The sequence below is a fragment of the Gracilinanus agilis genome, chromosome 3 (genome assembly GCF_016433145.1).
Source record: "Gracilinanus agilis isolate LMUSP501 chromosome 3, AgileGrace, whole genome shotgun sequence".
Classification (NCBI taxonomy): Eukaryota; Metazoa; Chordata; class Mammalia; order Didelphimorphia; family Didelphidae; genus Gracilinanus; species Gracilinanus agilis.
Genome location: NC_058132.1, coordinates 61,361,122 through 61,386,092, shown reverse-complemented (window position 1 = coordinate 61,386,092; position 24,971 = coordinate 61,361,122). Strand labels below are relative to the sequence as shown.

At 44.0% G+C, this 24,971-nt stretch overlaps 1 protein-coding gene across 1 annotated transcript; it reads left to right on the top strand.

Annotated features, from left to right (window-relative positions):
- The first annotated feature begins 2,927 nt into the window (after window positions 1–2,927).
- On the top strand, window positions 2,928–24,971 carry IL22RA1 (interleukin 22 receptor subunit alpha 1). Its single transcript, XM_044671339.1, has 7 exons — window positions 2,928–3,144; window positions 9,400–9,532; window positions 10,401–10,585; window positions 11,466–11,641; window positions 13,200–13,338; window positions 21,520–21,641; window positions 24,105–24,971. Exons 1-7 carry the CDS (start codon window positions 3,102–3,104, stop codon window positions 24,969–24,971), a joined length of 1,665 nt encoding a protein of 554 aa, XP_044527274.1. The 5' UTR covers window positions 2,928–3,101.

The window sequence follows — 24,971 nt, the reverse complement described above, 5'->3', positions numbered from 1 at the left end:
TAGATGGAAAAAATTGTGTGATATTTATCACACAATCAAAATTCTGGTAACTGTTGTCTAAGGGCCTCCAGGATATTCTCCTTCCTCCCTCAATGAATTCAGGGTCTTTCTCTCCTCTCCAATTCCTGCCCTCATATTAAGGGCACTTCAACATAGATTTTGATATTTCCTCAACCATTCTTGTCTCTCAGTTCTTCGACTTGCTCATTTCCCATGACCCACTAGTCAAATACACTCAGAAATGATCATACCCTTGATCTTGCCACCTCCCACACGTATTCTATTTCCATATTCATGAATTCTGGAATTCCTTCTATTGACATTCCACCTCTCTCTCTCAGTCTTTTATTCCTAACACTATTTTTCTTACATTGACTTCCAGGCCCTCGACCTTTCAGTTCTTTTCCAGGTAATAACCCTCATGTACTGTGGCTTCCTAGCAGGATAATTCAACTCTATTCTGTCCTCTTCTTTTAAATCCTTTGTCTCCTTATCCCATCACTGCTCTTACCCTGGCAAGGCTCAACCAAGGATTACTTCTATTACTTTATGTCTTCATTCTTATTCATGTGCTTCCAACAAAGCTGGAGAAAATCATGAAACCATGCTAATTGAATCCACTGTAAATTTATGTTTCATAATCTCAACTGGCTCTCATTGAAGCAAGGCAATTTTTTTACACCTTCCTCACTGACTCACTGTCTCAAATACCATAACAACTTTTCTAAAAACTTTTGTCCCTCCATTAACCTCCTACAGGTTCCTTCCCTCACCTTCTTGGCTAAGAACCTTGCCTGAAAACTCACTTTAAAAAAGCTATTTGCCAATAGCTCCATCTTCTCCTTTCCTCCTCAACACACATCTCACAGATGTCCTGTGCCACTGTCTCACGTGAAGAAGTGGTCCTTCTTGCCAAAGCAAGCGCCTTCACATGCACCCTTAAACCCATTCCAAACTGACTTCTCCAGCAAATGGCTTTCCCTCTTATCTACACTTTCACACCTATCTTCGGTCTCTCCTTATCTACTGGCTGCTTCCCCATTCCCTACAAACATGCCCTTGTCTTCCCCATCCTCAAAAACCTCTGACTTGATCCCTCCATCCTATTAGCTATCATCCCGTTTCTCTCCTCCACTTTGTGGCTAAACTCCTTGAGAAGATCAGTCTGATTCCTGACCCCATCATTCAACCCAAACTGCTCTCTCCAAAGTTATCTCTTCATTGCCAAACCTAATGGTCTTTTCCTCCATCCCTGTTCTTCTTGACCTCTTGGCAGCTTTTGGCATTATTACAATCAGAGCACCCTCTTCCCCTTGGTATTGTTGTTTTTTTTCAGTCCTTTCAGTTAAGTCTGGCTCTTCACAATCTTGGCAAAGATACCGAAGTGGTTTGCTATTTCCTTCCTTTTACAAATGAAGAAACTGAGGCAAAAAGGGTTAACTGACTTGCCCAGAGTCACAGAGATGAGACTTCCTAACACTTCCTGCTGCTAAATTGTTATGATGGAGAAGTCGTTATGACAGTCCACTGCACCTCCTCTCCTTGGTATTCTATTCTCATGAAAACCTCATGACCCTCTATCTCCTGGTTCTCTTTTAGCTATCTGACCACTCCTCAGTCTCCCTTGCTAGATGTTCATGTAGATAACACTTTACCATGGGTGTCCTCAGGGCTCTTTCCTGGGTCCTCTTCCCTTCTTCTCTTCTACTTAGCTTGATGAGCTCATCAGCTCCCACAGTTTCAATGGCCATCTCTAGCCTGATGATTCTCAGATCTGTTCATCTAACCTCTGATCTCTGCTAACGTCCAGTCTAGAATCTCCCACTGCCTATTGAACTTAATCTTCTGTAGACATCTTGAACTCAACACATCCCAAACAAAATTCATTACCTTTCCTCCTCAAATATTCGTTCTTCCTAATTCTTCTATTACTGTCAAGGGTACCACTGCATTGTCTCCCACGCTCATTACCTAGGTGTTCTCCTTGACTCATCCCCCATATTTAGTCTACAGCCAAAGCCTGTCCATTTTACTTTTATAAACCCTCTCACATGTGATCTGTTCTCTCCTCTGATGCTGTCCCCCACCCCAGTTCATACCCTCTTTGCTTCATGCCTGGATCGTTGCCATAGCCTATTGGCTGTTATCTTTGCCTCAAGTCAACCTGTTCCAGTCCATACTCCATTCAGTTGTCAAAGTGATCTTCTGACCATGTCACTCTCCACTATTCAATAAACTCCAGTGGCTCCCTATCACCTTTAAGATTAAGTAAAAAGCCCCATTGGATATTCAAAAGCCTTCCTAATCTGCACCTCCCAACCATTCCAGTCTTCTTATGCCTTAGTCTCCACCACGGACTCTTGGATCCAATGGCATTGGCTTCCTTGCTGCTCTTCCTACAAAACATTCCATCTCCCAGCTGGTGGTCCCTCCTGTCTGGAATGATCCTTCTTCTTATTTCTTCCTGCTGGCTTTCTTGGCTTCCTTCTACAAGAAGTCCTTCCTAAACCTCACTCAATTCTAGTGCCTTCCCTGGGTTGCTTAACTCCGATTTATTCCAGCTGTATCTTGTTTGTCTGCTGTCTCACCTATTCATCTGTGAGATCCTTAGGAGGAGAGATGATCGTTTGCCTTTCTTTGTATCTCCCGCGTTTATCGCACACATAGTAGGCACTTAATAAATGTACCGGGTGACCAGCTGCTCAGGCAGTGAATGGAGCACGAAGTCAGAGTCAAGAAAAACCTGCTGCTGCGTGCCAGTAGTCAGGGACCTCCCTTGGATGCCAGCCAGGGCACCAACATTCCTGATGGCCCAGTCCAGCACCTTTGGACACCAACCTCTCCCTAGGCATGGCTCCACCCTCCCCCAATGGCCCTGCCCTTTCACTACTTCCCTCCCCAGTCTCAGACCTGGGGTGGAACAGACTTGCCTGGGTGCCAAGGTTTCCCCACCTTCCGGAGCACACGGTAAGGCTTGAGTGGAGGAGAGGAGAAGAAAAGGATAAAAAAGAAGAGAGGAGAGGAGACTCAAAAGAAAGAGGGAAGAGAAGCAAAGGAAGAAGAGGCGAGGCTCCCCTGACTCTCCTCTTCCAGGGGACCCAATGAAGTGGTTACTAGCTAGCCTGATCATCAGCATCCTAAATGGTGAGTTTTCCCAATCCCGCTCTGGTCAGACCTTCCTTTCTTTCCCCAAAGTCTAGAGAAACCTTTTCTCCTTCCTCCAGATTTCAACAAAGAATTACTATGGGTTACAGGTGATTTCTTTGTTTCGATTTTCTTTTCTTTCTTTTTTTTTTTTTTCTGAGAAAACCATTTCGTTTGGAATCGGGAAACCTGCATTCGAATACTCCAGGCTCCTTACCAGCTGTGTGATTACAGCAAGTCCTTTATCTTCTCAGAGCCTCAGTTTCCTTATCTGAAAAAAATGAGAGGAAAGGACTAAATGATCACGAAGGTCCCTTCCAGGTCTAAAGCTCTGAAATGACCTTTGATACTCGGAATCCGTGAACGTCACAGTGGGAAGAGGGAAGAGAGCTTAGCAATCTGTTTAGAAGAGGCAAAGGGACCTGAGAGTCTTTCACATCCTGTCAGGGAGGTGTTAGAGCTTGTATGCTCTAGCAGGCTCTGGAGAGCTCCTGGCGGGAGCATTCACACCTCCGCAGTTGACAAATGCTACAGATCTAGGCTTGATTTGTTTTGTTGATTGTCTAAGCTTAAGAAAGAGATAGAGAAAGTGTAGATAATGTGGATTAAATTGGATTTACATATACGTATACACGAGCCCCTTTCTGGGGAGACCAAGGCAGAACTGGGCTGGCAAATGGTTAACAATTAGTTCTTCTCCAGAAAGGAATTGACAAGTAAAGCTTTAGACTTCCCTCTCCCTTTCTGCCCTAAGGGATAGCATCTGGCCAGAGCTTGGCTCAGAGGGTACTAAGCCCTCCATGAATCTCCAGTCTTTCTAGTTAGGTCATCTCCCTGTCTCTCTCTCTCTCTGTTTTTCTCTTTGTCTCTCTGTGTCTGTCTGTCTCTGACTGTCTGTCTGTCTGTCTTCCTCTGTCTCTGTTTCTCTGTCTCCCTCTGTGTGTCTCTGACTGTCTCTCTGTCTGTCTCTTTCTCTGTGTGTGTCTCTGTCTCTCTCTGTCTCCAGGCAGCAGGGCTCTTCCACTTCATCCCCAGCCCAGATGGTAGTGGAGGGGGGAGAAGGGGGACTAGGGAAGGGCTATATTTACACTCTGTCAGAATCCCTCTATCACTATCTCTTCCCCTTCTCCCTTGGGGTTAAAAGTCATAATAACACACATGTTTCTAGCCTTCAAAGGGCTGCAGAGAGCTCCGTCTATGTGGGAGGTGGTGAATGAAGGTTTTATGAAGTTATTTGCCCCAGAGAAATTGCGTCTCCTTTCCCAGGAGAAGAGAAGGCTAAGGGGGACACAATGACTGTTTTCAGCCATAACGGGGTCTCTATGCTCCGAGCACAAACTCAAAGACAGTGTTGGTGGCAGTAATATTCTACTTAGAAATTAGAAAGACCTTAGTGAAACATGGGTGGTAGGTTTTAGAGCAGACTCTGGGGATAATTTCATTCGCTCGCTCCCCATTCCCCGATTTTACAGATGCAGAAACTTGAGGCCCTGAAATAAAGTGATTTGCCTAAGGTCTGGGCTTCGAATAATAGAGCTGCGATCTGAACTTGAGGCGCTCCTTTGCCAAGATCTTCCAGATCTCCTTCCCTGATAATCACTAAGTCGGGCCTCTGTCTCCCTGGCAGAGAATGCTAGAATGCTGAGGGTTTGAGAGGGGGTGTCTGATCAGAGGCAGGAGGATGGCCCCGATGATGCTAGAGGTGTCCCCTGTATCTCCCGTTTGGAAAGAGGCAACTCAGCTGAGAATCCACTGAGAACAGTTTCCCAGAGCCTGGACAAGTGCTGACTAGACCTTCTACTTCAAAGGAATAGCTTTCAAATCTCCTCCCACTCCTATTCCTGTGCTGCCGGAGGGAAAGGCCTGGGAATTCCCAACCAGGGGGAGTTGGAGGGATTTGGCCCTCTCTCAGAGACCCATAGACAGATGGCAGCAGCCAGCGGAGTGTAGACTAAGCCCTGGCTTTGGAGTCAGTGGGCTTGGCTAAGTAAGGATTGTGACTCTGCTGCTTACTACCTTTGCCCTCTGGAGCTGGCAGTTTTCTCATCTGTGAATTGTGGGAGCTGGGGTCCCGTCCTAACTTTTCACTTTGCTACTTTTGAGACTTGAGACCAGTCTCTTTGTTTCTCTGGTCTCCATGTCCCCATTTGTAAAATGAGACTGCTGGACTAGCTCTAAATCCTAAAATAATAATAACAACAACAACAACAATAGCACTTTACATATACATTTATATATGTATACATATACATATATCTGTAGATATACTTTATATATATATTTATATAGTACTTTAAAGCTTTCAAACCTTTAAATTTTAATTCTAAAAAGCTTAAAAAATAAAATATTAGCTCATTTGATCCTTACAACATCTCTAGTCGGTAGGTGCTATTAGTGTCCCCGTTTTAAAGATGAGGAAACTGAGGCTGAGGGTAAGTGTCTGAGGTGGAATTCAAGTTCAGGTCTTCCTAACGCCAACACTAAACCCAATATACTATCTACTGCACAACCTAGCTGGATGATCACGAATGTTCACTTCACTCTAAATTTCTCTACTCTTTTCTTTGGATCTCCACCCCTGGGGGCCTTAGCAACTTCTGATCCTGATCCTTTAGGAAGAAGGGTATCCCCAAGCTGGCCACAGCACTTAGTGCTCTAGAAGGAGACCCAGGGCTTTCTGGAGGAAACATTTCAAGATTAAATTTCAGTTTCTTGAGAGCAGGACTGTCCCACTTTGGTCTCTGTGTTCCCATCATCTTACCCAGTTCCTGGCACATAGCGGGCAATTAATAAATAGCGATTGAGTGATTGATTGATTTGTTCATTTACTGAGACATAAAATAATTATGTAAACCCCTGAGTCAAACCTAAAATCATGGAAATTATCATTTCTTAAAAACCCAGGATTTCCAGCCAAGTGATATAGTTCTAGCCCAGTTTTCAAAATGTGCAGCTTGCATTTGGGAAGATGTGAAAACGCTGTGGTTCTGAGAAAGGGACAACAGATTTGGGGAAAATACAAATAGGGACAAAGAGGAAATACAGTCTCATGCTGTGCACCTGATAGGGACTGTTCCTCATTTACAGATAAGGAAACAGAGATTAAGAGATTTACCCAAGGATCATAGAGCTAGTTATGTTGAAAGCAAGATTTGAACTCAAGAGCCTCCCAATTTCAAGTCTCACCCTCTGTCCGCTCTACCAGCTTGCTGTCTACCTAAGTAGCCTCGGACAAACCACTCTACCTCTCCAGGCCTCAATTTCCTCATTTGTCAAATGGGGGGGGGGGTTGAACTAGGTGGCCTCTGAGGTTCCTTTCAGCTCTGGGTTCTATGATTCTATGAAGTTATCATTTGATAAATGCTTGTTGAATGGTTCCATGGATTTGGGGGCAGCTAGGTGGTTCAGTGGATGGAGTTTGGGCCCTTGATTCAAGAAGACTGAGTTCAAATCTGGCCTCAGACACTTACTAGCTATGTGACCCCAGTCAAGTCTCTTAATCCCATTTGCCTCAGTTTCCTCATATGTAAAATGAGCTGGAGAGGGAAATGTCAAACGATTCCAGTATCTTTGCCAAGAAAACCCTAAATGCGGTCACAAAGAGTCAGACATGACTGAAAAGGACTGAAACATGTATTTCCAGAGAAGCACCCAGACCTAATCAGTCTCTGGGACCAAAGAAGCCCAAGAAAGAAAAAGTCCTTGGGTTGGAGATAAATCCCAAAACAAACTTACTCACTTTCCTGGCAGCCAAGCTAAACTGATGGAAATGTAAGGGGTTGGGATGGTGGTGGGAAGTTAGAGAAAGCAAATAAATGGCCTCTTAATAGCTTTGCTCTAACTTAGAGTAGTGCTACTGACTCAGAAGACTGATTATGATTCTCCACCTACCAGAGAAGCCACCAATCACTGCCTCGTTCAGCCTAGCAGAATCCAATCAGTTCCTTCTCCAGTGCATTTTCCAGGTTACATCACCATCCCTTTTCTGTCCATAGCAGATGGTCCTTTCCCAAGCATTTATGAGAAGGAGGGGGTCTGAGCATGCCAGGAACCAGCTTTTGTATCTCACTCCCCAAATCTCTCCTTCAGTCTTTCTCTACCCCCTTCCCCCACCAGGAATGGAAACAGAGCTGAGGAAAGGAGTTTCTTCCACCCCCATTACCCTCAGAAGGCCAGCCCACGACATTGAACTTCGAGTCTTATGCACCCCCACCACTCATCCCTTTGCCTCCCCTTTGGATTTCCCATGTTCACTTGCTCCCTAGGTGATCCCTTTTTCTCCCCACAATGGTCACAGAGCCATAGAACACTGAAGCTAGAAGGGATCTTAATCAGTCCACAAGTCCTTATTGTCTATATGGAACACAAAAGTGAGATAGTCCTTGCCTTCAAGATCCTGATAAGTAAACGTGGGCTACATATAAAATAAAGTGAGGAAGCCTTGTGCCTAGGGTCTAAGTCCTGCCCTTGCATGGTGGCTGTATGGCCCTGGGCAAGTCTCTTCACCTCTCAATTCTAGTCAGCTCTCTTAAGACCATAAGTTGCAAGGAAGGTGTCAATCTATTTTGATAAAGGGTATCCTCAGCTGGGCATTCTCTTATCCTAATGAAAACATAGATACAGTGATGGATGAAATGGGAAGGGATAGGACGGGATGGGATGGGATGAGATGGGATAGGATGGGATGAGATGAGATGGGAGGGGATGAGATGAGATGGGAGGGGATGAGATGAGATGGGAGGGGAAGGGTTGGGATGGGATGGGATGGGATGGGATGGGGAGGGTTGAGGGTTGAGGTGGGATGGGATAGATCGGAGTGGGATAAGATGGGATGGGTGAGGATGGGACTGGATGGGGTGGGCTAAGTAAAGTAGAGTGGGATATAATGAGATGGGATGGGTTAAGATAAGATAGGATGGGGTGGTTTGAAGTGTGATGGGATAAAATGGCCTAGTCCAGGAGAGGATGGGGTGGAATGAAAGCAAGGGAATTAACAACTGGAGAAAAAGGAAAGGACTTGACCTTAGAACAAAAAAATGGAGCTCTAGAAGGGATCATCATTTTAGAGGGGGGAAACTTAATTTGCTCAAGGTCACATAGCTAATCAGTAGCAGAGCTGAACCCTAAACCAGGGATCTTGGTTGTTGGATTCCATCCCACTTCCAGACACCACAAACCCTAATACTTAAAAAAAAAAAACAAAAACCTCTTACTTTCTGTCCTAGTAACAACTTTAAGACAGAAGAGAAAGGGCTAGGCAAACAGGGTTAAGTGACTTGCCCATGGTCACATAGCTAGGAAGTATCTGAGGCCATATTTGAGCCCAGATCCTCCCAATTCCACCTAGGTGGCCATAATACTGATCTTTCTATCTTACTTGGCATTACCAAGCTCACAGGACTGTTATAAATAAAGCTTTGTAAAGCTTAAAGCTACTGAATTGTGACCTATTACTGGTCTTTCACTCAATCCTTCCCCATCCCCCAGGTTACTTCTCTTTTTAAAAATGGATAAGAAGGGGGTAGCTGGGTAGCTCAGTGGATTGAGAGCCGGGCCTAGAGACAGGAGGTCCTAGGTTCAAATCCGGCCTCAGACACTTCCCAGCTGTGTAACCCTGGGCAAGTCACTTGACCCCCATTGCCTACCCTTACCAATCTTCCACCTATAAGTCAATACACAGAAAGTTAAGGGTTTAAAAAAAAAAAAAAAGTAAAAAAAAAAATGGATAAGAAAACAGAGGTTCTGGCCTCAGACACTTCCTAGCTGTGTGACCCTGGGCAAGTCACTTCACGCCCATTGCCTAGCTCTTACCACTCTTCTGCCTTAAAACCAACATTGATTAAAAGATAGAAGGTAAGAGTTTAAAAAGAAAAAAAAACAGAGGTTGAAGGAGGAGAACCCACTAGCCTCAGTTCCCAGCCAAAGTCTATACCAAAGCATAGACTCAAATTCATACCCCCTGATTCTAAGTTCCATGTTCTTTCTGCTAATTCCTGTTGTATTCTCCCAAGACAGAGGAAGGTTTTTCCAATCCCCTCATGCTATTGGGTTGATCAAGTCCCATCCTTGCTTCTCACCCTTTGGGCTCAAAAGGCTGCCCTTCGACTGAGAGTTACAGCCCCAGGGGCCTTGCCAAAGCAGTGGGCAGTAGCCTGTGAGCTAGCCTGTGAACAGTGGACAATGTTGAACCCCCCAGGAGGGTTCAGGCTCTGGGAGCCTCCTAGGTCACTCACTGGCTTCTCACTTTCTCTCCAGTGTACATTGCAGAGGAGAGTCCTAAGCTTCTTCAGAACCTGAGGTTCCACTCAAGCAACTTTGAAAACATCTTGAAATGGGACAGCATCCAGGGAAGCCCCCCAGACACAGTCTACAGTGTGCAGTATAAAAGGTATAGCCATTCCCCCTGATGGCAAGGTCTGGGCCTCCCTAAGTCAGACTGGAGTCTCCCTGAAGTCAGTGGCTTCAGATAAGGGCTCATGAAAGTCAGGGGCTGACTCCCTCCTTAAGAGGGGCTCCTAGAGACCAAGGGCTGTGCTCCCCTCAGAGTCGGGGCTTCCCAAGGGCAGGAACTCTATCCTTCCTCAAACTTGGCAACTATTCTGCTTCTCTCTTCAAATGGGGGGACTCCCTGAAGACAAGGACTTTTCTGTTTGTTCCTCCTTCAGACTAGGGGCCCTCTAAGACTGGGAACTATATTTCTCTACCCTTCTCCCCTCTCAGAAGCTTCCCAAGATGAGCCATCATTCATTTCTCCTTCTTCTGGCTGACTTTTCTGTTCCCAGTTTTAGGATCTGGATGAGGGACACAGCTGAAGGTGGGAAGAAAAGAGAAGGGAGAACATGGGGCCCAGACTGAGTGACTCCTGCTTAGGACAGGTCCCTTCCTGGTTCCTTCTTGAAACTCTGAGTTGGGGATAAACACTATTGTGGGGGGCTGGCAAGAATACAGTTTCATATATCTGGAGATTCTTGTTAGGTATGTGAGAGCCTGGAAATAGCCTTTGGAAGCCCTTCCCAATTCTGAATTCTGGGATTCAGATTTGACTCCCTGGAGAAAGTGCTGGGCTAACTTATTCGGGCAGGCTGATCTGGGGTTCAGACTTATTTTCAAGGTGGGGTCAGGGGATAGTTTTGCTCTTAGTGCTTCCCCAGCCATCCAATTGCTGCTTCTGTTATCCCCTCCCCTCTTTGCTCCCTTCCTATCAGCTCAGAAATAGAAGGGAATCCCTCTTGCTCCCCTCTTGGCCTACCCTATAGGTATGGAGACTCCAAGTGGAAGAACAAGGATGAGTGTCAGAACATCACCCAGACATCATGCAACCTGACCTATGAGACCAGAGACACCGATGAGCAGTACTTTGCCAAGGTGACAGCCTCCAGCCGAGGCCAGGGAAACATCCAGGAGTGGAGGCAGACGCCAAGGTTCAGTGCCTGCCGAGACAGTAAGGACTACAATTTCTCTGGAGGAGAGGGCAGAAGGGTTCAACTAGGCTCCCTCCATACCCAGGACAGCTTCAGACCCTGAGATGAGTGGGGGGCAAAGGGACCCTTTAGGATTACTTCACCAGGAAGCCACCTAAGGCAACTGCTTTACTTAACCTATATTTCTCCATCAGCAGTTTTGGTCCATTTAAAATTCTAGGGGGCAGCTGGGTGGTTCCATGGAAGAAAGCCAGCCCCAGAGATAGAAGGTCCTGGGTTCAAATTTGATCTCAGACACTTCCTAGCTGGGTGACTCTGGGCAAGTCACTTCACCCCCATTGCCTAGCCCTTATTGCTCTTCTGTCTTAGAACCAATACACAGTATTGATTCTAAGATGGAAGATGAAGGATTTTAAAAAATAAAATAAAATTCTATTTCTCCCAACCTTTGTGTACTCATCCCCCCTTCCTGGATCTCCAGATCACAGATTTAGAAATGGGAGGGCCCTTAGAGGTCATCTAATTCATCTCCACACTTTACAGATGAAGAAACTGAGGTCAATAAAGGTAAAATCATTTGCTTTATCATAGGATCATAGACAGGGCAAGAAGGGACCTCAAGGTCATCACATTCAACTCTCATTTTACAAATAAAGAAACTGAGGCCAAGAATCCCTTAGCTAGCAAGAGCCAGGGGCAAGATCTGAACTCAAGTCCTGGCTCTCAGTTCAGCACTCTAACCACTGGGCAAACAAGCCTTTGGAGGGTTTTCTTCCTTTGTGGCTCCAGCCCTTAGTCCTTAGTCGGCACTCGAGATGATGGTGGAAGTTAGTTGAAGAGCTGACACCGTTGTCTTTCTCTCTCCTCTTTCCTCACCTTCTTCTCCCCCTGCGGCATCAGCGCTCCTTAAGCCGCCCCTGGTGACCTGCATCCCCAACGTCAGGTCCATCAGCTTCCTTGTGCATCCCTCGCCCACCGCCCTCTGGACCAGCGACGGCCACTCGCAGACTCTGGAAGAGATCTTCCCAGACCTGTTCTATCGCCTTCAGCTGCACGTCAACCACACTTACCAAATGGTAAGGAGCCCCAAGCCCCGCCCCGCCTCCTACCGCCCCGAGAAGGTCCCTCCCCCAAGTCCCGCGAGAGCAGAAGTCCCCCTGAGGAGCGGGTCCTCCCGAAGCGCCCAATGTCGTGCTAGCTCCGAGAATCGCGGTCTCCAGGAGCTGAGAAGGACTCCAGAGTCTTCTAACCCGAGCAAAGAATTCCTTCTCCAGCATCCCTGAGAAGGGATCGCCCCGCCTCGGCTTGCAGACTCCCGGAAAACAGGGAGCTCGCCACCTTTGGAGGAGGCTTATTCCACGTGGGCGAAACCCGGTTCAGAACACAATCTAGAGCTCGATGGCCAGATGGGTCTGTGTCCGAGCTCGCACCATGGTTCTTGGACTGAGTCTGCTCAGCCTGAGCTCACTGGGAAAGGAACCTACATAGAGTTCTAGAGTTAGAGGGAAATTCAGATGCCGTCCAATCCAACCCTCTCATTTTATAGATGAAGAAACTGAGACCCGGGGGAGAGGGAATAAGCATTTATTAAGCAGCTCCTCTGTGCCAGGCACTCTGCTGAGTGATTTATAAATATTATCTCATTTATCTCACAACAACCCTGGGTTTAGAGCTGGAATATAGCAAGGCTAAGAGATTTGAACTCGAAGCTTTCTGACTTGAGATCTGACACTGCCCATCATGCACACTACCTTTTCAGGAGACAACTCTCTACTACTGGCTGTGTGTTCCTCAGCATGCCCTTCACCCCTCAGCTTCAGTTTTCTTTTCTGTAAAATGGGAACAGTAATATTCTACTAAGGGCAGAAGCTAGGTGGTGTAGTAGAGGAAGACCTGAGTTAAAATCCAGCCTCAGGTTCTTCCTAGCTGTATCACCCTGGGTAAGTAACCTAGCCTCTGTCTGCCCAAGTTTCCTCATCTGTAAAATGGGGATAATAATTGCACCTATCTCCCAGGATAAGATAGGAAAGCACTCTGCAAACCTTAAAGTGCTATATAAATGTTAGTAATTATTATTGTTGTTATTGCTCATTCCTTTTTTTTTTTAAATAAAACTCCTTACCTTCCATCTTAGAATCAATTTTGGGTATTGATTCCAAGGCAGAAGAGTGGTAAGGGCTAGGCAATGGGGGGTTAAGTGACTTGTCCAGGGTCATGAAGCTAGGAAGTATCTGAGGTCACATTTGAACCCAGGACCTCCTGTCTCTGGGCCTGGTTCTCTATCCACTGATCCACCTAGCTGCCCCCTATTGCTCATTTCTGACACATACTCTCCTCATGACCCTGGGCAAGTCTATTGCCCTCTCAGTCTCCTAGACAGTTCTCTAGGATTATATGGTATAAAATAAGTACCAATCACCAATGGCAGAGCAATTTTCTTACTTGGAGTCCTTTAAATCACAAAATCTCAAATCCATACTGAAAAAAAGGGAAAAAACCCAACAATCTCACAAAGTCTTTTCTGAGCACGTTTATTAGAGCATCTTCTAATCTAGAAAGTGCCTGAAGGTTAACAGCGGTGGACATCAATCAATAAGGTGAAAATCTCCCCTTTGGTCTCTTTGTATAATGTAGCACTTGGAAGGCACGAAGAAAGAATATGAATTCTCTGGCCTGGCCCCAGACACAGAGTACCAGGGGGTCACCACAATTTTCATCCCAACCCCTTTCAAGGAGAGTCCTCCCTACACATGCCGAGTGAGGACACTAGCAGGTAAGTTTTGAACTTTGAACAACTGGGGAAGGCATTGGCCAAATTCAAGTTCTGGTCCTTTCCAACCTCCCCGAGTGACCTTGGGTAGAAAGACCTAGACCTAGGCTAGCCCTGGAAGGAAGGAAGACCCAGGTTCAAGGACCATCCCTGCCCTATAGTAGCTATATGATAGTGATCAAGTCACATAACTGCCCAGGGCCTCCAGGTGCTCTGCTGAAGAGTCACCCCACCCAGATAGGTAGTTTGCATTTGGGGATTCCAGGATGGGAGATTTCAAGCTGGAAGGGATCTCTCAAGTGAGCTCTCAACCAACATTTTTCAATTCATAAAACCAATGGAAGGGACCCTTATAATATAGGATTTTAGGCTAGATAAGACCTTAGAACACAGGATGTTAAAACTTGGGAGGGCACTTAGAACACAGGGTCAGAGCTGGGAGAGACCTTAGAACAGAGAATGTCAGAGGTGGGAGGGAGTTTAGTGTCAGATCTGGGAGAGATCTTAAAACAGAGAATGTCTGAGCTAGGAGAGATCTTAGAAGAGAGTATGTCAGATCTGGAAGAAAACTTAGAGCACAGGATGCTAAACCTTGGGAGAACCCTTAGGATACAGGATGTCAGGACTGGGAGGGACTTAGAGAGCAGGTCAGGGTTAGGAAAGAATTTTGAGACCATCTAATCCAGCTCTCTCATTTTACAGTTAAGAAAACTGAGGCCTTAGAGAAACGACTTACAAAAGTTAGTTAGTATTTTGAAATCTTTCCAGAGAGAAACATATGGAATCACATTCCTAGTACACAATTTTCCAGGAGCTGATTAGTGGCTAAATCATGACAGTGGCTTAATCCCAGACTTATTCCTCCCTGCCCTGTGGCACTTGTCTGATTTTCTCCTCCAGAAGTTCACAGTGTTTAGAAAGGGGAGGAAATCTTGCTTCACTATATTAGCAGTGTAAGATTAAAATTAATATCCAATTACTCCAAGTATTATATTTTATAAGATTTATTAATAATCACTTGAAGTAGAAGAAATAAAAAGACAAAAGTAAAAGCCTGAGTAAAGAGAAGGGAAAGAGAGAGAGAGAGGTGGGGTGACACACAAACTTTATCTCCAAACTGAAGGAGGTAAGGTGGGAATGAAAGTGGTTCACTGGAAGAGAGAGTTCTGGGGAGCAAATCCTAATTACACAGCAGGCATGACAACCCTTTGGGAAGGTAAAACTATCAGCCCCAGAGGTGATTAAATAGAACTGTAATTCTGGAATTCTCTGCTCTGGTGAATTATTTCTTCCTCTCCAATTCCTATGGAAAGCAAAAATCCAAATTTCAGCTGTAAGAAGGTGGTTTGCTGAGCTTTTAGTACCCTGACTTCCAAACCACAGCAAGAGGAAGACAGGGACCAACAAAAGGTCCTATTAAGTGATTTGAGTGGCTTGCCCAGGGTCACTCAGCTAGTAAGTGCCTGAGGCTGGATTTGAACTCGGAAAGATGAGTCTTCCTGACTTCAGGCCCAACACTCTATCCACCAAGCCACTTAGCTCTCCTTAGCTTATATTCTCCTGGGGGGAAACAACATGTGAACAGAAATAAATACAATACTGATTCCAAATGACTACCAAGTCATTTCAGGGTAGATGTGACTGAAGATGGGAGAAAGCAGTTTTTAAAGGAATTTAAAAGCATTCAATGAATGTTTAAGAGTCCTCCTAGCTCTGACATTCTGTGTCCTAAGGATCTTTCCAACCCTAACATCCTCTGTTCTAAGAATTGGCTGGGAAGCTTAGAGCCTAAAAGGTGGAAAACATGGAGGATACCAAAAGAGGTGCAAAGGCATGGAAGGCAAGTAGGAGTAGTCAGACAGGCAGGCAGAAAGCCAAGATAGATTGTCCCACATAAAACATAGGGATCTCAGAGGAGTCCCCCCAAACCAGAGGTTTTTTAGAATATCACATAGCCCAAATGAATCTAGAATGTTGGGAAGTCTTATTAGCCAAACACAAAATCATGGTGTGATATCATCTGGTGATTCCCATCACAGTTATCAACGTTTAGAACAATCCCTTGTAAGCCAAGGTCAAGGTGCAAAGTGGTATAATGGAAACAGCTCTTCCTCAGGATGTCCTGTCCTGGAATTATACGTAGACACGTCACCTTGAATAATTCACTTTATCTCAGTTTCCTCAGTTATTATATTTTTGACAGTGATGTCTGGAGGAATGACTGACTGATTGAATGAAAAAGCAATATTTTTCCATTAACAAACGTTTATTTTATCTCTCACCTTCCTCCTACCTCTAACTTTGCACTTAAAAACACAAAAATACCCTTGTAACATCTAGACATAGTTGAGAAAAATGAATTCCCATCTTGACTATGTCCAAGAGATAAATGTCTCATTTAGTGTTGTTCAGTCAACTCTTTGTGGCCCCATAGACCATAGTCTTTCTAGCCTCCATTATCTCCCAAAGTCTATCCGACTTCATTTTTATTGTTTCCATGACACCATCTCAACCTCTGCCATTCCCTTCTCCTTTTGCCTTCTGTCTTTTCCAACATCAGGGTCTTTCCCAAGGAGTCTTGTCTTCTCATTATGTGGCCAAAGTATTTAAATTTCAGCTTCAGAATTTGGCCTTCTAGGGAATTGTCTGGATTAATTTCTCTAAGTTTTGATTGATTTGATCTCTTTGCTGTTCAAGGGACTCCCAGAAGCCTTCTCCAGCCTGCAGTTTGAAATTCCATGATGCCCAGATTCCCTTATTAGTCCAAATACATTGCTACTGGAAAAGCCATAGCTTGGACTATACAGACCTTTGTCAGCAAGGTGATGGTTCTGCTTTCTAGTGTGCAGTCCAGATTTATCATAGCTTTCTTTCCAAGGAGCAAGCAACTTACTCAGAGTTCATCCCCTCTGTGTCAGGAGGTGGGCAGTATTCTTTATCAGTCCACTGAAATTATGATTAATCTTTGCACTCATCGAAGCTCTCGAGCCTTTCACATATGCACACAGTATATAATGTACTATTTTATATGTTATATACTAGTATATAATATGCTATTAAATACATAGTAGTATTTATATATCAGGGGTCGGCAACATATGGTTCTCAAGCCACATCTGGCTCTTTTGAGGGCCAGATATGGCTCATTCTGCAGGAGCCATAAAGTCAACTTTTTTTCAGGCACTGTTACAGGAGCTGCACTGTGAGCACTGTATGGCTCTCACGAAATTACATTTTAAAAAATGTGGCATTTATGGCTCTCACTGCCAAAAAGGTTGCTGACCTCTGTTATATATAATATACATGGTCTCGAGATCTATCTATTATCTCTGATAATCTGATAAGGACAGTTTAGTTGATAAAGAAATAACGGGACACAAAGATTATCTTTTAGCTCATGCTTCCAGCTCTGTCTCCAAGAGCATGGAGTTTATTATATATATTTCAAGACTCATTTCACACACACACAAAAAAAGCCTGAAACTTTGCAGATGCGCAGAAGTTACAAATTATGTCATATCAAAACACAAAACATTGGCTTCAGAATAGAACAAGGCCAAGGCTGAATTTTGACTGGGTTCTTATCAGAAAGCCAAGTCATGGAATATTTTTCTCAGGGTTGAATTGCCCCTGCTAAGATTTTGGCCTTGGCTATACCAGGCAGCTGCATTCCTAGCCAAAGGGGAACAGTGTTAATCATAGTTTGCTAGGAACTTAAAGCTTTTCAATAAGGCCACAATACTTTTCAACAAGAAATCATAAGGATCACAAAAGGGGTCAAAAGACGGGTCTCAGATTTTTATCTATTCTCTTATTGGCTTCCCACAACACAGTAGTCTATACATAATATATATACACTATATCCTACATATTTTTCTAGTTTTGTAAAAATCCAGTGATAGTTTGATTGGCATGGCACTGACCAAGTAAATTAAAGTACTATTGTCATTTTTATCATGCTGGTTTGACCTATTTTTGAGCAATCATTATTTCTCTAATTCCATAGGTCTGTCCTTATTTCCATAAATTTCCATAAATAATGTCTTGATACGTGATAAGTAGACTCTCAAGTATTTTGAACATTCTGTTGCTATTTTAAATGGAATTTTTCTATCTCTTCTTACTCATTTTTTGGTAATATACAGAAATTCCAACAATGTATATGCATTTATTTTATGTCTTACAATGTTCTAAGATTATTGTTTCAATTATTTCGTAGTTGAATCTCTACGGTTCTCTAAGTATACACCTTCTGCAAAAACCAATCATTTAGCTTTTTATTTGCTTATGGTTATTTTCTCATTTTTTGTACCTCATTGTTATAGTTAGCATTTTAAACATTGTATTGCATGTAGCAGGGACCTACCTACTTGCTTTACCACAAACCTCTCAGAAAGGAGTCTAGTTCATCCCCATTGTATAGAATGCTAATTACATATATATATATGTAAATATATATATATAATAGTAATTCCTTTTTTCTAGTGTTTTTAACAGATGTGGGTGTCATGTTTTTCAAAAGCTTTTCAAAAATGTATTTACAAAACTTTTCCTAAGTAGCAAAAATTGTTTTGAGTACTGAGAACACACATAGAAAACAATACTGTCTGCCTTCATGGAATTTGCTTCTAATTGGTGTGTAATTAGAATTTTGTACCCCAGGGCTTCATTTCCCAGAATTCCTCTTTCGTCCCCACATTGCTTCCTTACATTTTGTAGGTAGAAGTTTCTGTAACTTCTTAACACCCTCTTGCTCTTCTCCCACTTTCACAGTCTGGTAAACTTGTCTTTACTCAGGCTATAGTTTTATCTTTTTTTTTTTTATTCCTTTACTTCTAGGGATTATTAATAAATCTCATGAAATATAATACTTGGAGTTATTGGATATTAATTTTAATCTTACATTGGAAAATATAATACCTAGAGAAAAGAGAGTATAGCTTCGGAGTGATCAAAAGACCTAATGATCTTTGGGGTACAAGAGCAGGCCAAATGGCAGTACCCAATGGGGCAGGGTTTGGAGAAAGTAGCTGGCAGAGCAGATGGTAAACCTTGTTGACCCTCCAACTCACTAGAAAGATTCTCATTGGTGACTTCCAGCTTATCCAAGCAGTGTGAGCAGCTAGTCTTGTTTCCCAGCTGCCTCAAGAAATATGGGAGCTCTGAGGCTCAGGAGAGGAGTGAAGAAAAGATAAGGCAAGGGTCCCTTCACAGGATCTGTGACTTCTTTTTATGTAAAGAACTCCTAGTGTGGAAACACTTTTCACTAATGCAGATTGGCAATTCTTTTATAAATTTAAGAAAGGCACCTGGAACATTGAGTGTTTAAGTGATTTACCCATGGTCACAAAGTTAGTCTACACCAAAGGCAGAATTTGAATCGAAGTCTTTCTAACTATAAGGCTGACTTTATCATTATGCTACATTTTTCATGTCTACAAAGTTGACTATAAAATTAATTAAACTTGTCTATAAAATTAATTAATATAAAAGCATTTATTAAGTGCCAAGTTTGTGCAAAGTATTAGGCAAAGTAATAGGCATAGGAATAGAAAAGCTAGAGAGTCCCTGCTTTCAAGGAGATCACATTCTAATAGTGGGAGACAACACACAGGTGGTTCTATTTGCAAGTTAGATGGGACAGTTCAATGGTCCTTGGGGAACAATAGAAAAACAGGTGATAACACCTCTCCTTTGATGTCATTTCCACTGATACTTGGGTAGTAGCAATGAGTAGAGGCCACTCCAGCTGTAAGTTGGTGCAAGTTATGTGGTTCCAGTGGAATGTAAGCTTCTTGAAGGCAGGGGCTATTTTTGGATTTGTCTTTGTATTCTCTATTCCATCTCCCTCCATCACTCCAGCAAGAAAGTTAGCATAGCATAGTGGATAGAGTTAAATTCCACCCAAAGCCTTCCTTTATAGAGGGCTCTGAATTTTCCAGCTATCTCTTCATTTTCCTTCAATCTCTCTACTTAATTTCAAATAGCCTAGTCTTCCCCTCTTTTCAATTTTCCTTTTGTGTATTGTCTTCCTCCATTAGAAAGTAAACTCCTTGAGGGCAGGGGCTATTGTTCTTTTCCTTATTTGTATTCCAGGCACTTAGCCCAGTGTTTGGCACATAGTAGGTACTTAATAAATATTTATTGAATAAAGAACTGACCTTGAAGCCATCAAGACTTGAATTCAAGTCCTTCCTCTGATATACACACACATATGACCCTTTATCTTCACTTTATCTTCAATGGAAGGCCATATAAGTTATAGAGAAACAGTCAACCTGTATCGGTAGAGAAATTTCCTCACCTAGAAGTTTCTTCTAGCTACAGCACAAGTCCAGCTCCTTTACATCCCCAGTGCTTTTCACATAAGATTCCCTTTACAAGTTGCATGTTCAATGGAATTGAATTGACCAATGTAGGCCAGTATCCATGCCTCGGGTTTAGAAACTCCATTTTACTAGTTCTCCCAATGGGATGCAGCCTTAGGTTCTGTGCAGAACTGCTTCGTGCTAATAAAACCCTCAAAAGACTCATTTCTATTTTTTCTTCTTTTCTTAAACCCTTACCTCCTGCCTTAATATCAATTCTAAGACAGAAGAGCAATAAGGGCTAAGGAATTGGGGTTAAGTGACTTTCCCAGAGTCACACAGCTAGGAAGTAGCTGAGATCAAACTTGAACCCAGGTCCTCCCCACTCTAGGACTAGTGCTCTATGTAGATATGCCACCTCTTATGGGAAAACCAGAGGAGATAACAACACACCTAGCTGCACCTTCATGTCTGTTTTCAACGTCGTTCTCATTCTATCATTGCAGTCCACACGTACATTATTCTCATGCTCTCTTTTCTTCACCTGGCTCTGTTTCCGCTGTCTCCCCAGGATTCTATACAACCCCCACATGCATCATTTCTTACGCAGTCACACTCTGGTATATTCATGCACGACAACATATTCAACCTTTCCAGAATCAATGGGCACTCACATAGTTTCCAGTATTTTGCTACCACAAAAAAAGTGTTGCTATAAATATATTAGTACATACTGTACATGACCTTTCTTTCTTTCTTTCATTGGTTTCCTTGGGGTTCTTGCCCAACAGGTCAAAGTGAGTAATCATCAGTCATCCTGCTTATATTTATCTTAATGATATTCCCTAATCCTACCACGGTTTCTAAGATTTCAGCTGGTCTTATGCTAGCTAGCTCTGGTTGATGCTGGCAGTTTCCTGCAGGATCTCAGGGAGAACTGAGGATTATTGGGTTCCCCTATATATATGTGTGTGTGTGTGTGTGTGTGTGTGTGTATACATGTATGCATGACATCTAATCTCATCACTCAGCCTCACCCTGCCATGTTGCAGAATAAGGTATAAATGAATCCCATTTGCTGTTCACTCCAGGTTCAGAGCCTTCACTTTGAGGAGAACACCACGGACAGGGGCTGGTCCTCAGTTTGGCAGACTGAAAAATCTCCATGTTATCCTTTTCTTCTTGAATGACGAGGCTCAGATATAAGCATGTCAGGGATATGATGCATCATGATTGCACACTAGCTGACAAAGCTCCCAAATGCTGGATTCCCTCTTGTCCCTTGAACTTGTAGCCCTGTGTCCACTCACAAGCAGAGAATGTCAAAGCTGGAAGGGGTCTCAGAACATAGAATATCAGAGCTAGAAGGTCCCTTCATATATATGTCAGTGCTGGACATCAGGGCTGGGAGAAACCTTAGAACTTAGAATGTCAAAGCTAGAATTTCAGAACAAAGAATGTCAGAGCTGGAAGGGCCCCTAGAGTACAGAATGTCTGTGCTAGAAGTGGCCTTTTGAATATAAACTGCTAGGGTAGAAGGATCTTTAAAACACAGAATACGTCACAACTGGAAGAACTTAGAATGTTAGAACTGCAGAATCTAAGGCAAATTTTTTTAACCAAATTCTTGTCCTTGTCTCAAGGAAGGAAGAAAGGAAAGAAGGAAGGGAGGGAGGGAGGGAGAGAGGAAGAAATGAAGGGGGAAGGAAGGGAGGGAGGGAAGGAGGAAGAAAGAGAGGAGAAGAAACAAAAAAGAGAAGGAAAAAAGAATGGGGGTTAGAGAAAGGAAGGGTGGCTATTGGCATTTGGCATCCCCAAATGGGAAGTGCCCCTTATTCACCTTCTTCCCTATTTCTGTCTTCCTCTCTCTACTCAGACCGGACATGGATGTATTCCTTCTCAGGGGTGTCTCTGTTCACAATGGGCTTCCTTGTAGCTGTGCTTTGTTACCTGAGCTACCGATATGTCAAGAAGCCTCCCAAGCAACCCAACTCACTGGTGAGAGGGACCTTGTGACCCTGGGAAATGATATGGGAGAATGGGGGTGGGTGTCCCTGAGGGAAGGGCCTACAGCTTTCAGAGGGAAAGGGGAACCCAAAGACCCTGAGGTTTCCCTGGGACTCTGAGCTTGAAATACAGAATTTTAAAAATGGACAGTCTGTCCTCTCAAGTCACCTAGAATCCAAATCCACAAAAAGGTGCAAGTTCAGGGATTTAAGCGTGTGTTAAAAGATAGAGAGGTGGTCAGGAATTGTGTTGGGGGATCAGAGAACATGGAAACAGCTCAAAGAAGATAAGTTTTTGGCCTTTTCAGGCAATTCTCTGCCAATGTGGTAGAAGAGTTCACTTGGCTTGGAGGCTAATGCTGAATCTGGGATCTGGCTTTGCCATTCATTAACCATAAGTCAATTTAATTTGGTAAACATTTATTAGGATCCTGCTGTATACCAGTTACTCTGCTAGATGCTAGGGATACAAAGACAAAAAGGAACAACCCTATTCTCAAGAAGCTTACATTTTACTGGGAGGATGCAACCTGTACACAAGTAACTGATCAATGAGCATTTCTTAAGCACCTACTGTATACTAAGTAGGCTCTGGGAAAGAAGGAGACAGGTGAAGCTTATGGGCTAGTGAGTCGAAACAACATGTACCTATAGGTTATTCAGTCGTTTCAGGTGTGTCCAATTCTTTGTGACTCCATTTGGAGTTTTTTTGGGCAGAGAAGCTAGATTGGTTTGCCATTTCCTTCTCCAATATACATACATGGGCTATCTGAAATCTAAGGAGAAAGGTGCTAACAGTTAGGGGGGCAGGAAAGGCTTCATGTAGAAGGTGGCACTTGAGCTGAACCTTGAAGGAAGCTAGGAATTCTGGGAGGTAGAAGCAAGGAAGGAGTGCATTACATTCATTGGTGACCATGCATGAAGCTCAAAACACTGGGACATGAAACGTCATGGAAGAATGGGAAGCTGTGTTGGACCTGAAGTCCAAGACCTGAATTCAAATCTGGCCTCAGACACTTTCTAGTTGGATGACCCTGGACAAATCACTGAACTTCTATTTGTCTCAGTTTCTTCATCTATAAAATGGGGATATTAATAGTTCCTACCAGGATCAAATGAAAAAATACTTGTAAAAGTATTTCAAAAACGTTAAAATACTATAAAAATGTTGCCTATCCAGCTATTATGATTATAATTACTAACAGCTAGCAGGCTAGTTTGCCTGGAATGGAGAATAAGGAAAAGCAATTTATGTGAAATGATTAAAAAAGTAAATGGGAGCCAGATTATGAGAGGCCTTAAGTCCTAGGTTGAAGAGTTTACATTTTCTCTGAGAAGTGATGAGAAACCAGTGTAGATTTTTGAGAAAGGGGCTAAAATGCCTAGATAATTTTTGGAGAATCCGTTTGGCAGGTTGTGAAGGATTTGTTAGAGAAAGAGGAGAAGCACAAAAAGTAAGGAGATCCATTAGGAGGCTAATGAAGTCATGCAGATGAAAGGTAATGAGAATGAAAGATAATGAGGGTAGAAAATATCACACTGGGAAAATTAGTTCCTTTCTCTTGACCTCTAAAGAATGGGAATAAAAAATATTATTGATAATGGCCATTATTAATCAAAACAGAGTAGCTGGTCTGCCTTTCAAGAGTACTTTGAGATCTACAAAACATTTTCAGTCATTGTCTCAGAAGCCTACCAGGGATGAGGTAGAGATTTTTCTTGCCTCATCCTATTCAAATGTAAGCCTTTTTGAGGACAGTTGCTTTCTCATTGGCATCCCCAGTGCTTAGCAGAGTGCTTGGAACCCAGCTAAGTGCTTAATACTTGCTCATTTATTGTCCTTTTCAGTGTTCCAGTATGGGTGGGACTTCAGAACTCTGAAGTTCTTCATTCCAGCAATAGCTCCAGGGAATATTGAATTAAATCATGTTTGTACAGTGGGTTGTGGTAGTTAAGATACTAGAGGAATGTTAGCATGTCCCATCATTGCCATCACCTTGGGGAGGAGGGGAAAGGGAGGGAGAAGGGAGGGAGACAGATCCTGAATAGCTGTGACATCTCTTGAAAATCTCCCAACCTCAGGTCAGCCCCCTCCACCCTGTTTGTCCCAGCACGTCTCAAGGAGCTGTGAATGAGTCCAAGAGCAGGTCGACAGTGGGGGCCTGGATCAGAGTCAGAGTGGTAAAGTGGATAAAACACTGGACTTGGAGTCAGGAAGAACTGGGTTCAAATCCCATCTCTCCCACTCATTAGCTGTGTAAGCCTAGGCAAGTCCCTTCATTTCTTTGGGCCTTAGGTTCCTCCTCTGTAATATGAGGGGGGTTGGCCTCCCTGATTTCTAAGGTCCCTTCTAGCTCCTCCTGGATACACCCCTGGAGAATCCCTTAGTCTCCATCATATCCTCCTGTGTGGCCATCCCACTTAACTTTGCCCCAATGTCCTTGTTTCCCCACAGGATGTCCAGAGAGTACTGACCTTTCAGCCACTGAGATTCATCCAGGAGCACATCCTGGTCCCGGCCATCGACTTCAGCAGTTCTGGGGGCCTGGTTTCCCCTATCCAATACTCCCAGGTGAAGGTGCCTGGACCCAGGGAGGCCCTGGGAACATCATTGCCATCTGGTCTGCCTGAAATCACCTACCTTGGACAGAGCGAGATACCCATCCCTGTCCTCTTGGCTCACCAGGCACTTCCCCCACCATCCTATGCCCCTCAGGCAATCCCAGAGGTGGGACCCCCTTCTTATGCCCCACAAGTGGTTCCTGAGACAAAGCCCCCATCCTATGCCCCTCAGACCCACCCTGATCCATGGCCCCCATCTTATGGGGCCTGCATGGAGGGCTCAGGGGAAGAAGTGACCCCACACCAGGACTTGAATGGGACCACAGGCCAACCTCAGCCCAACCAGACCCCAAATGGACCAAATTCCCAGACAGAACTCCAGCAGAACTCCAGAAGAGAAGCATTCTTCCACCAGCCCCCAGGACTCCAGAGAGAACAGCTGCCCGGCCGAGTCCTGCCCCTGGTTTGCCCAACTGGGACACTGGAATCAGTAACTCCAGGATATTTAAGCAACCAAATCTCTTTACTTTCCTCCGTCCAAGTGGAAGACCACCCCTTTTCCCTCTCCTCCTCCACCCCTTCCCTCCTATTTCAGCCCAGGGAGGAGATGGGGGAAGCCTGGAGCCTGCTAGATTCTGTAGTGTGTCCCAAGGATGAACTTTCTCCTCTAGGACCTGACAGGGGCTGTCTAGCACAGGCTTCTCCAGAGTTTGATTGGCTCTTCAGAGACCTGGACCTCACAGTACAATGGGAGCCTTGA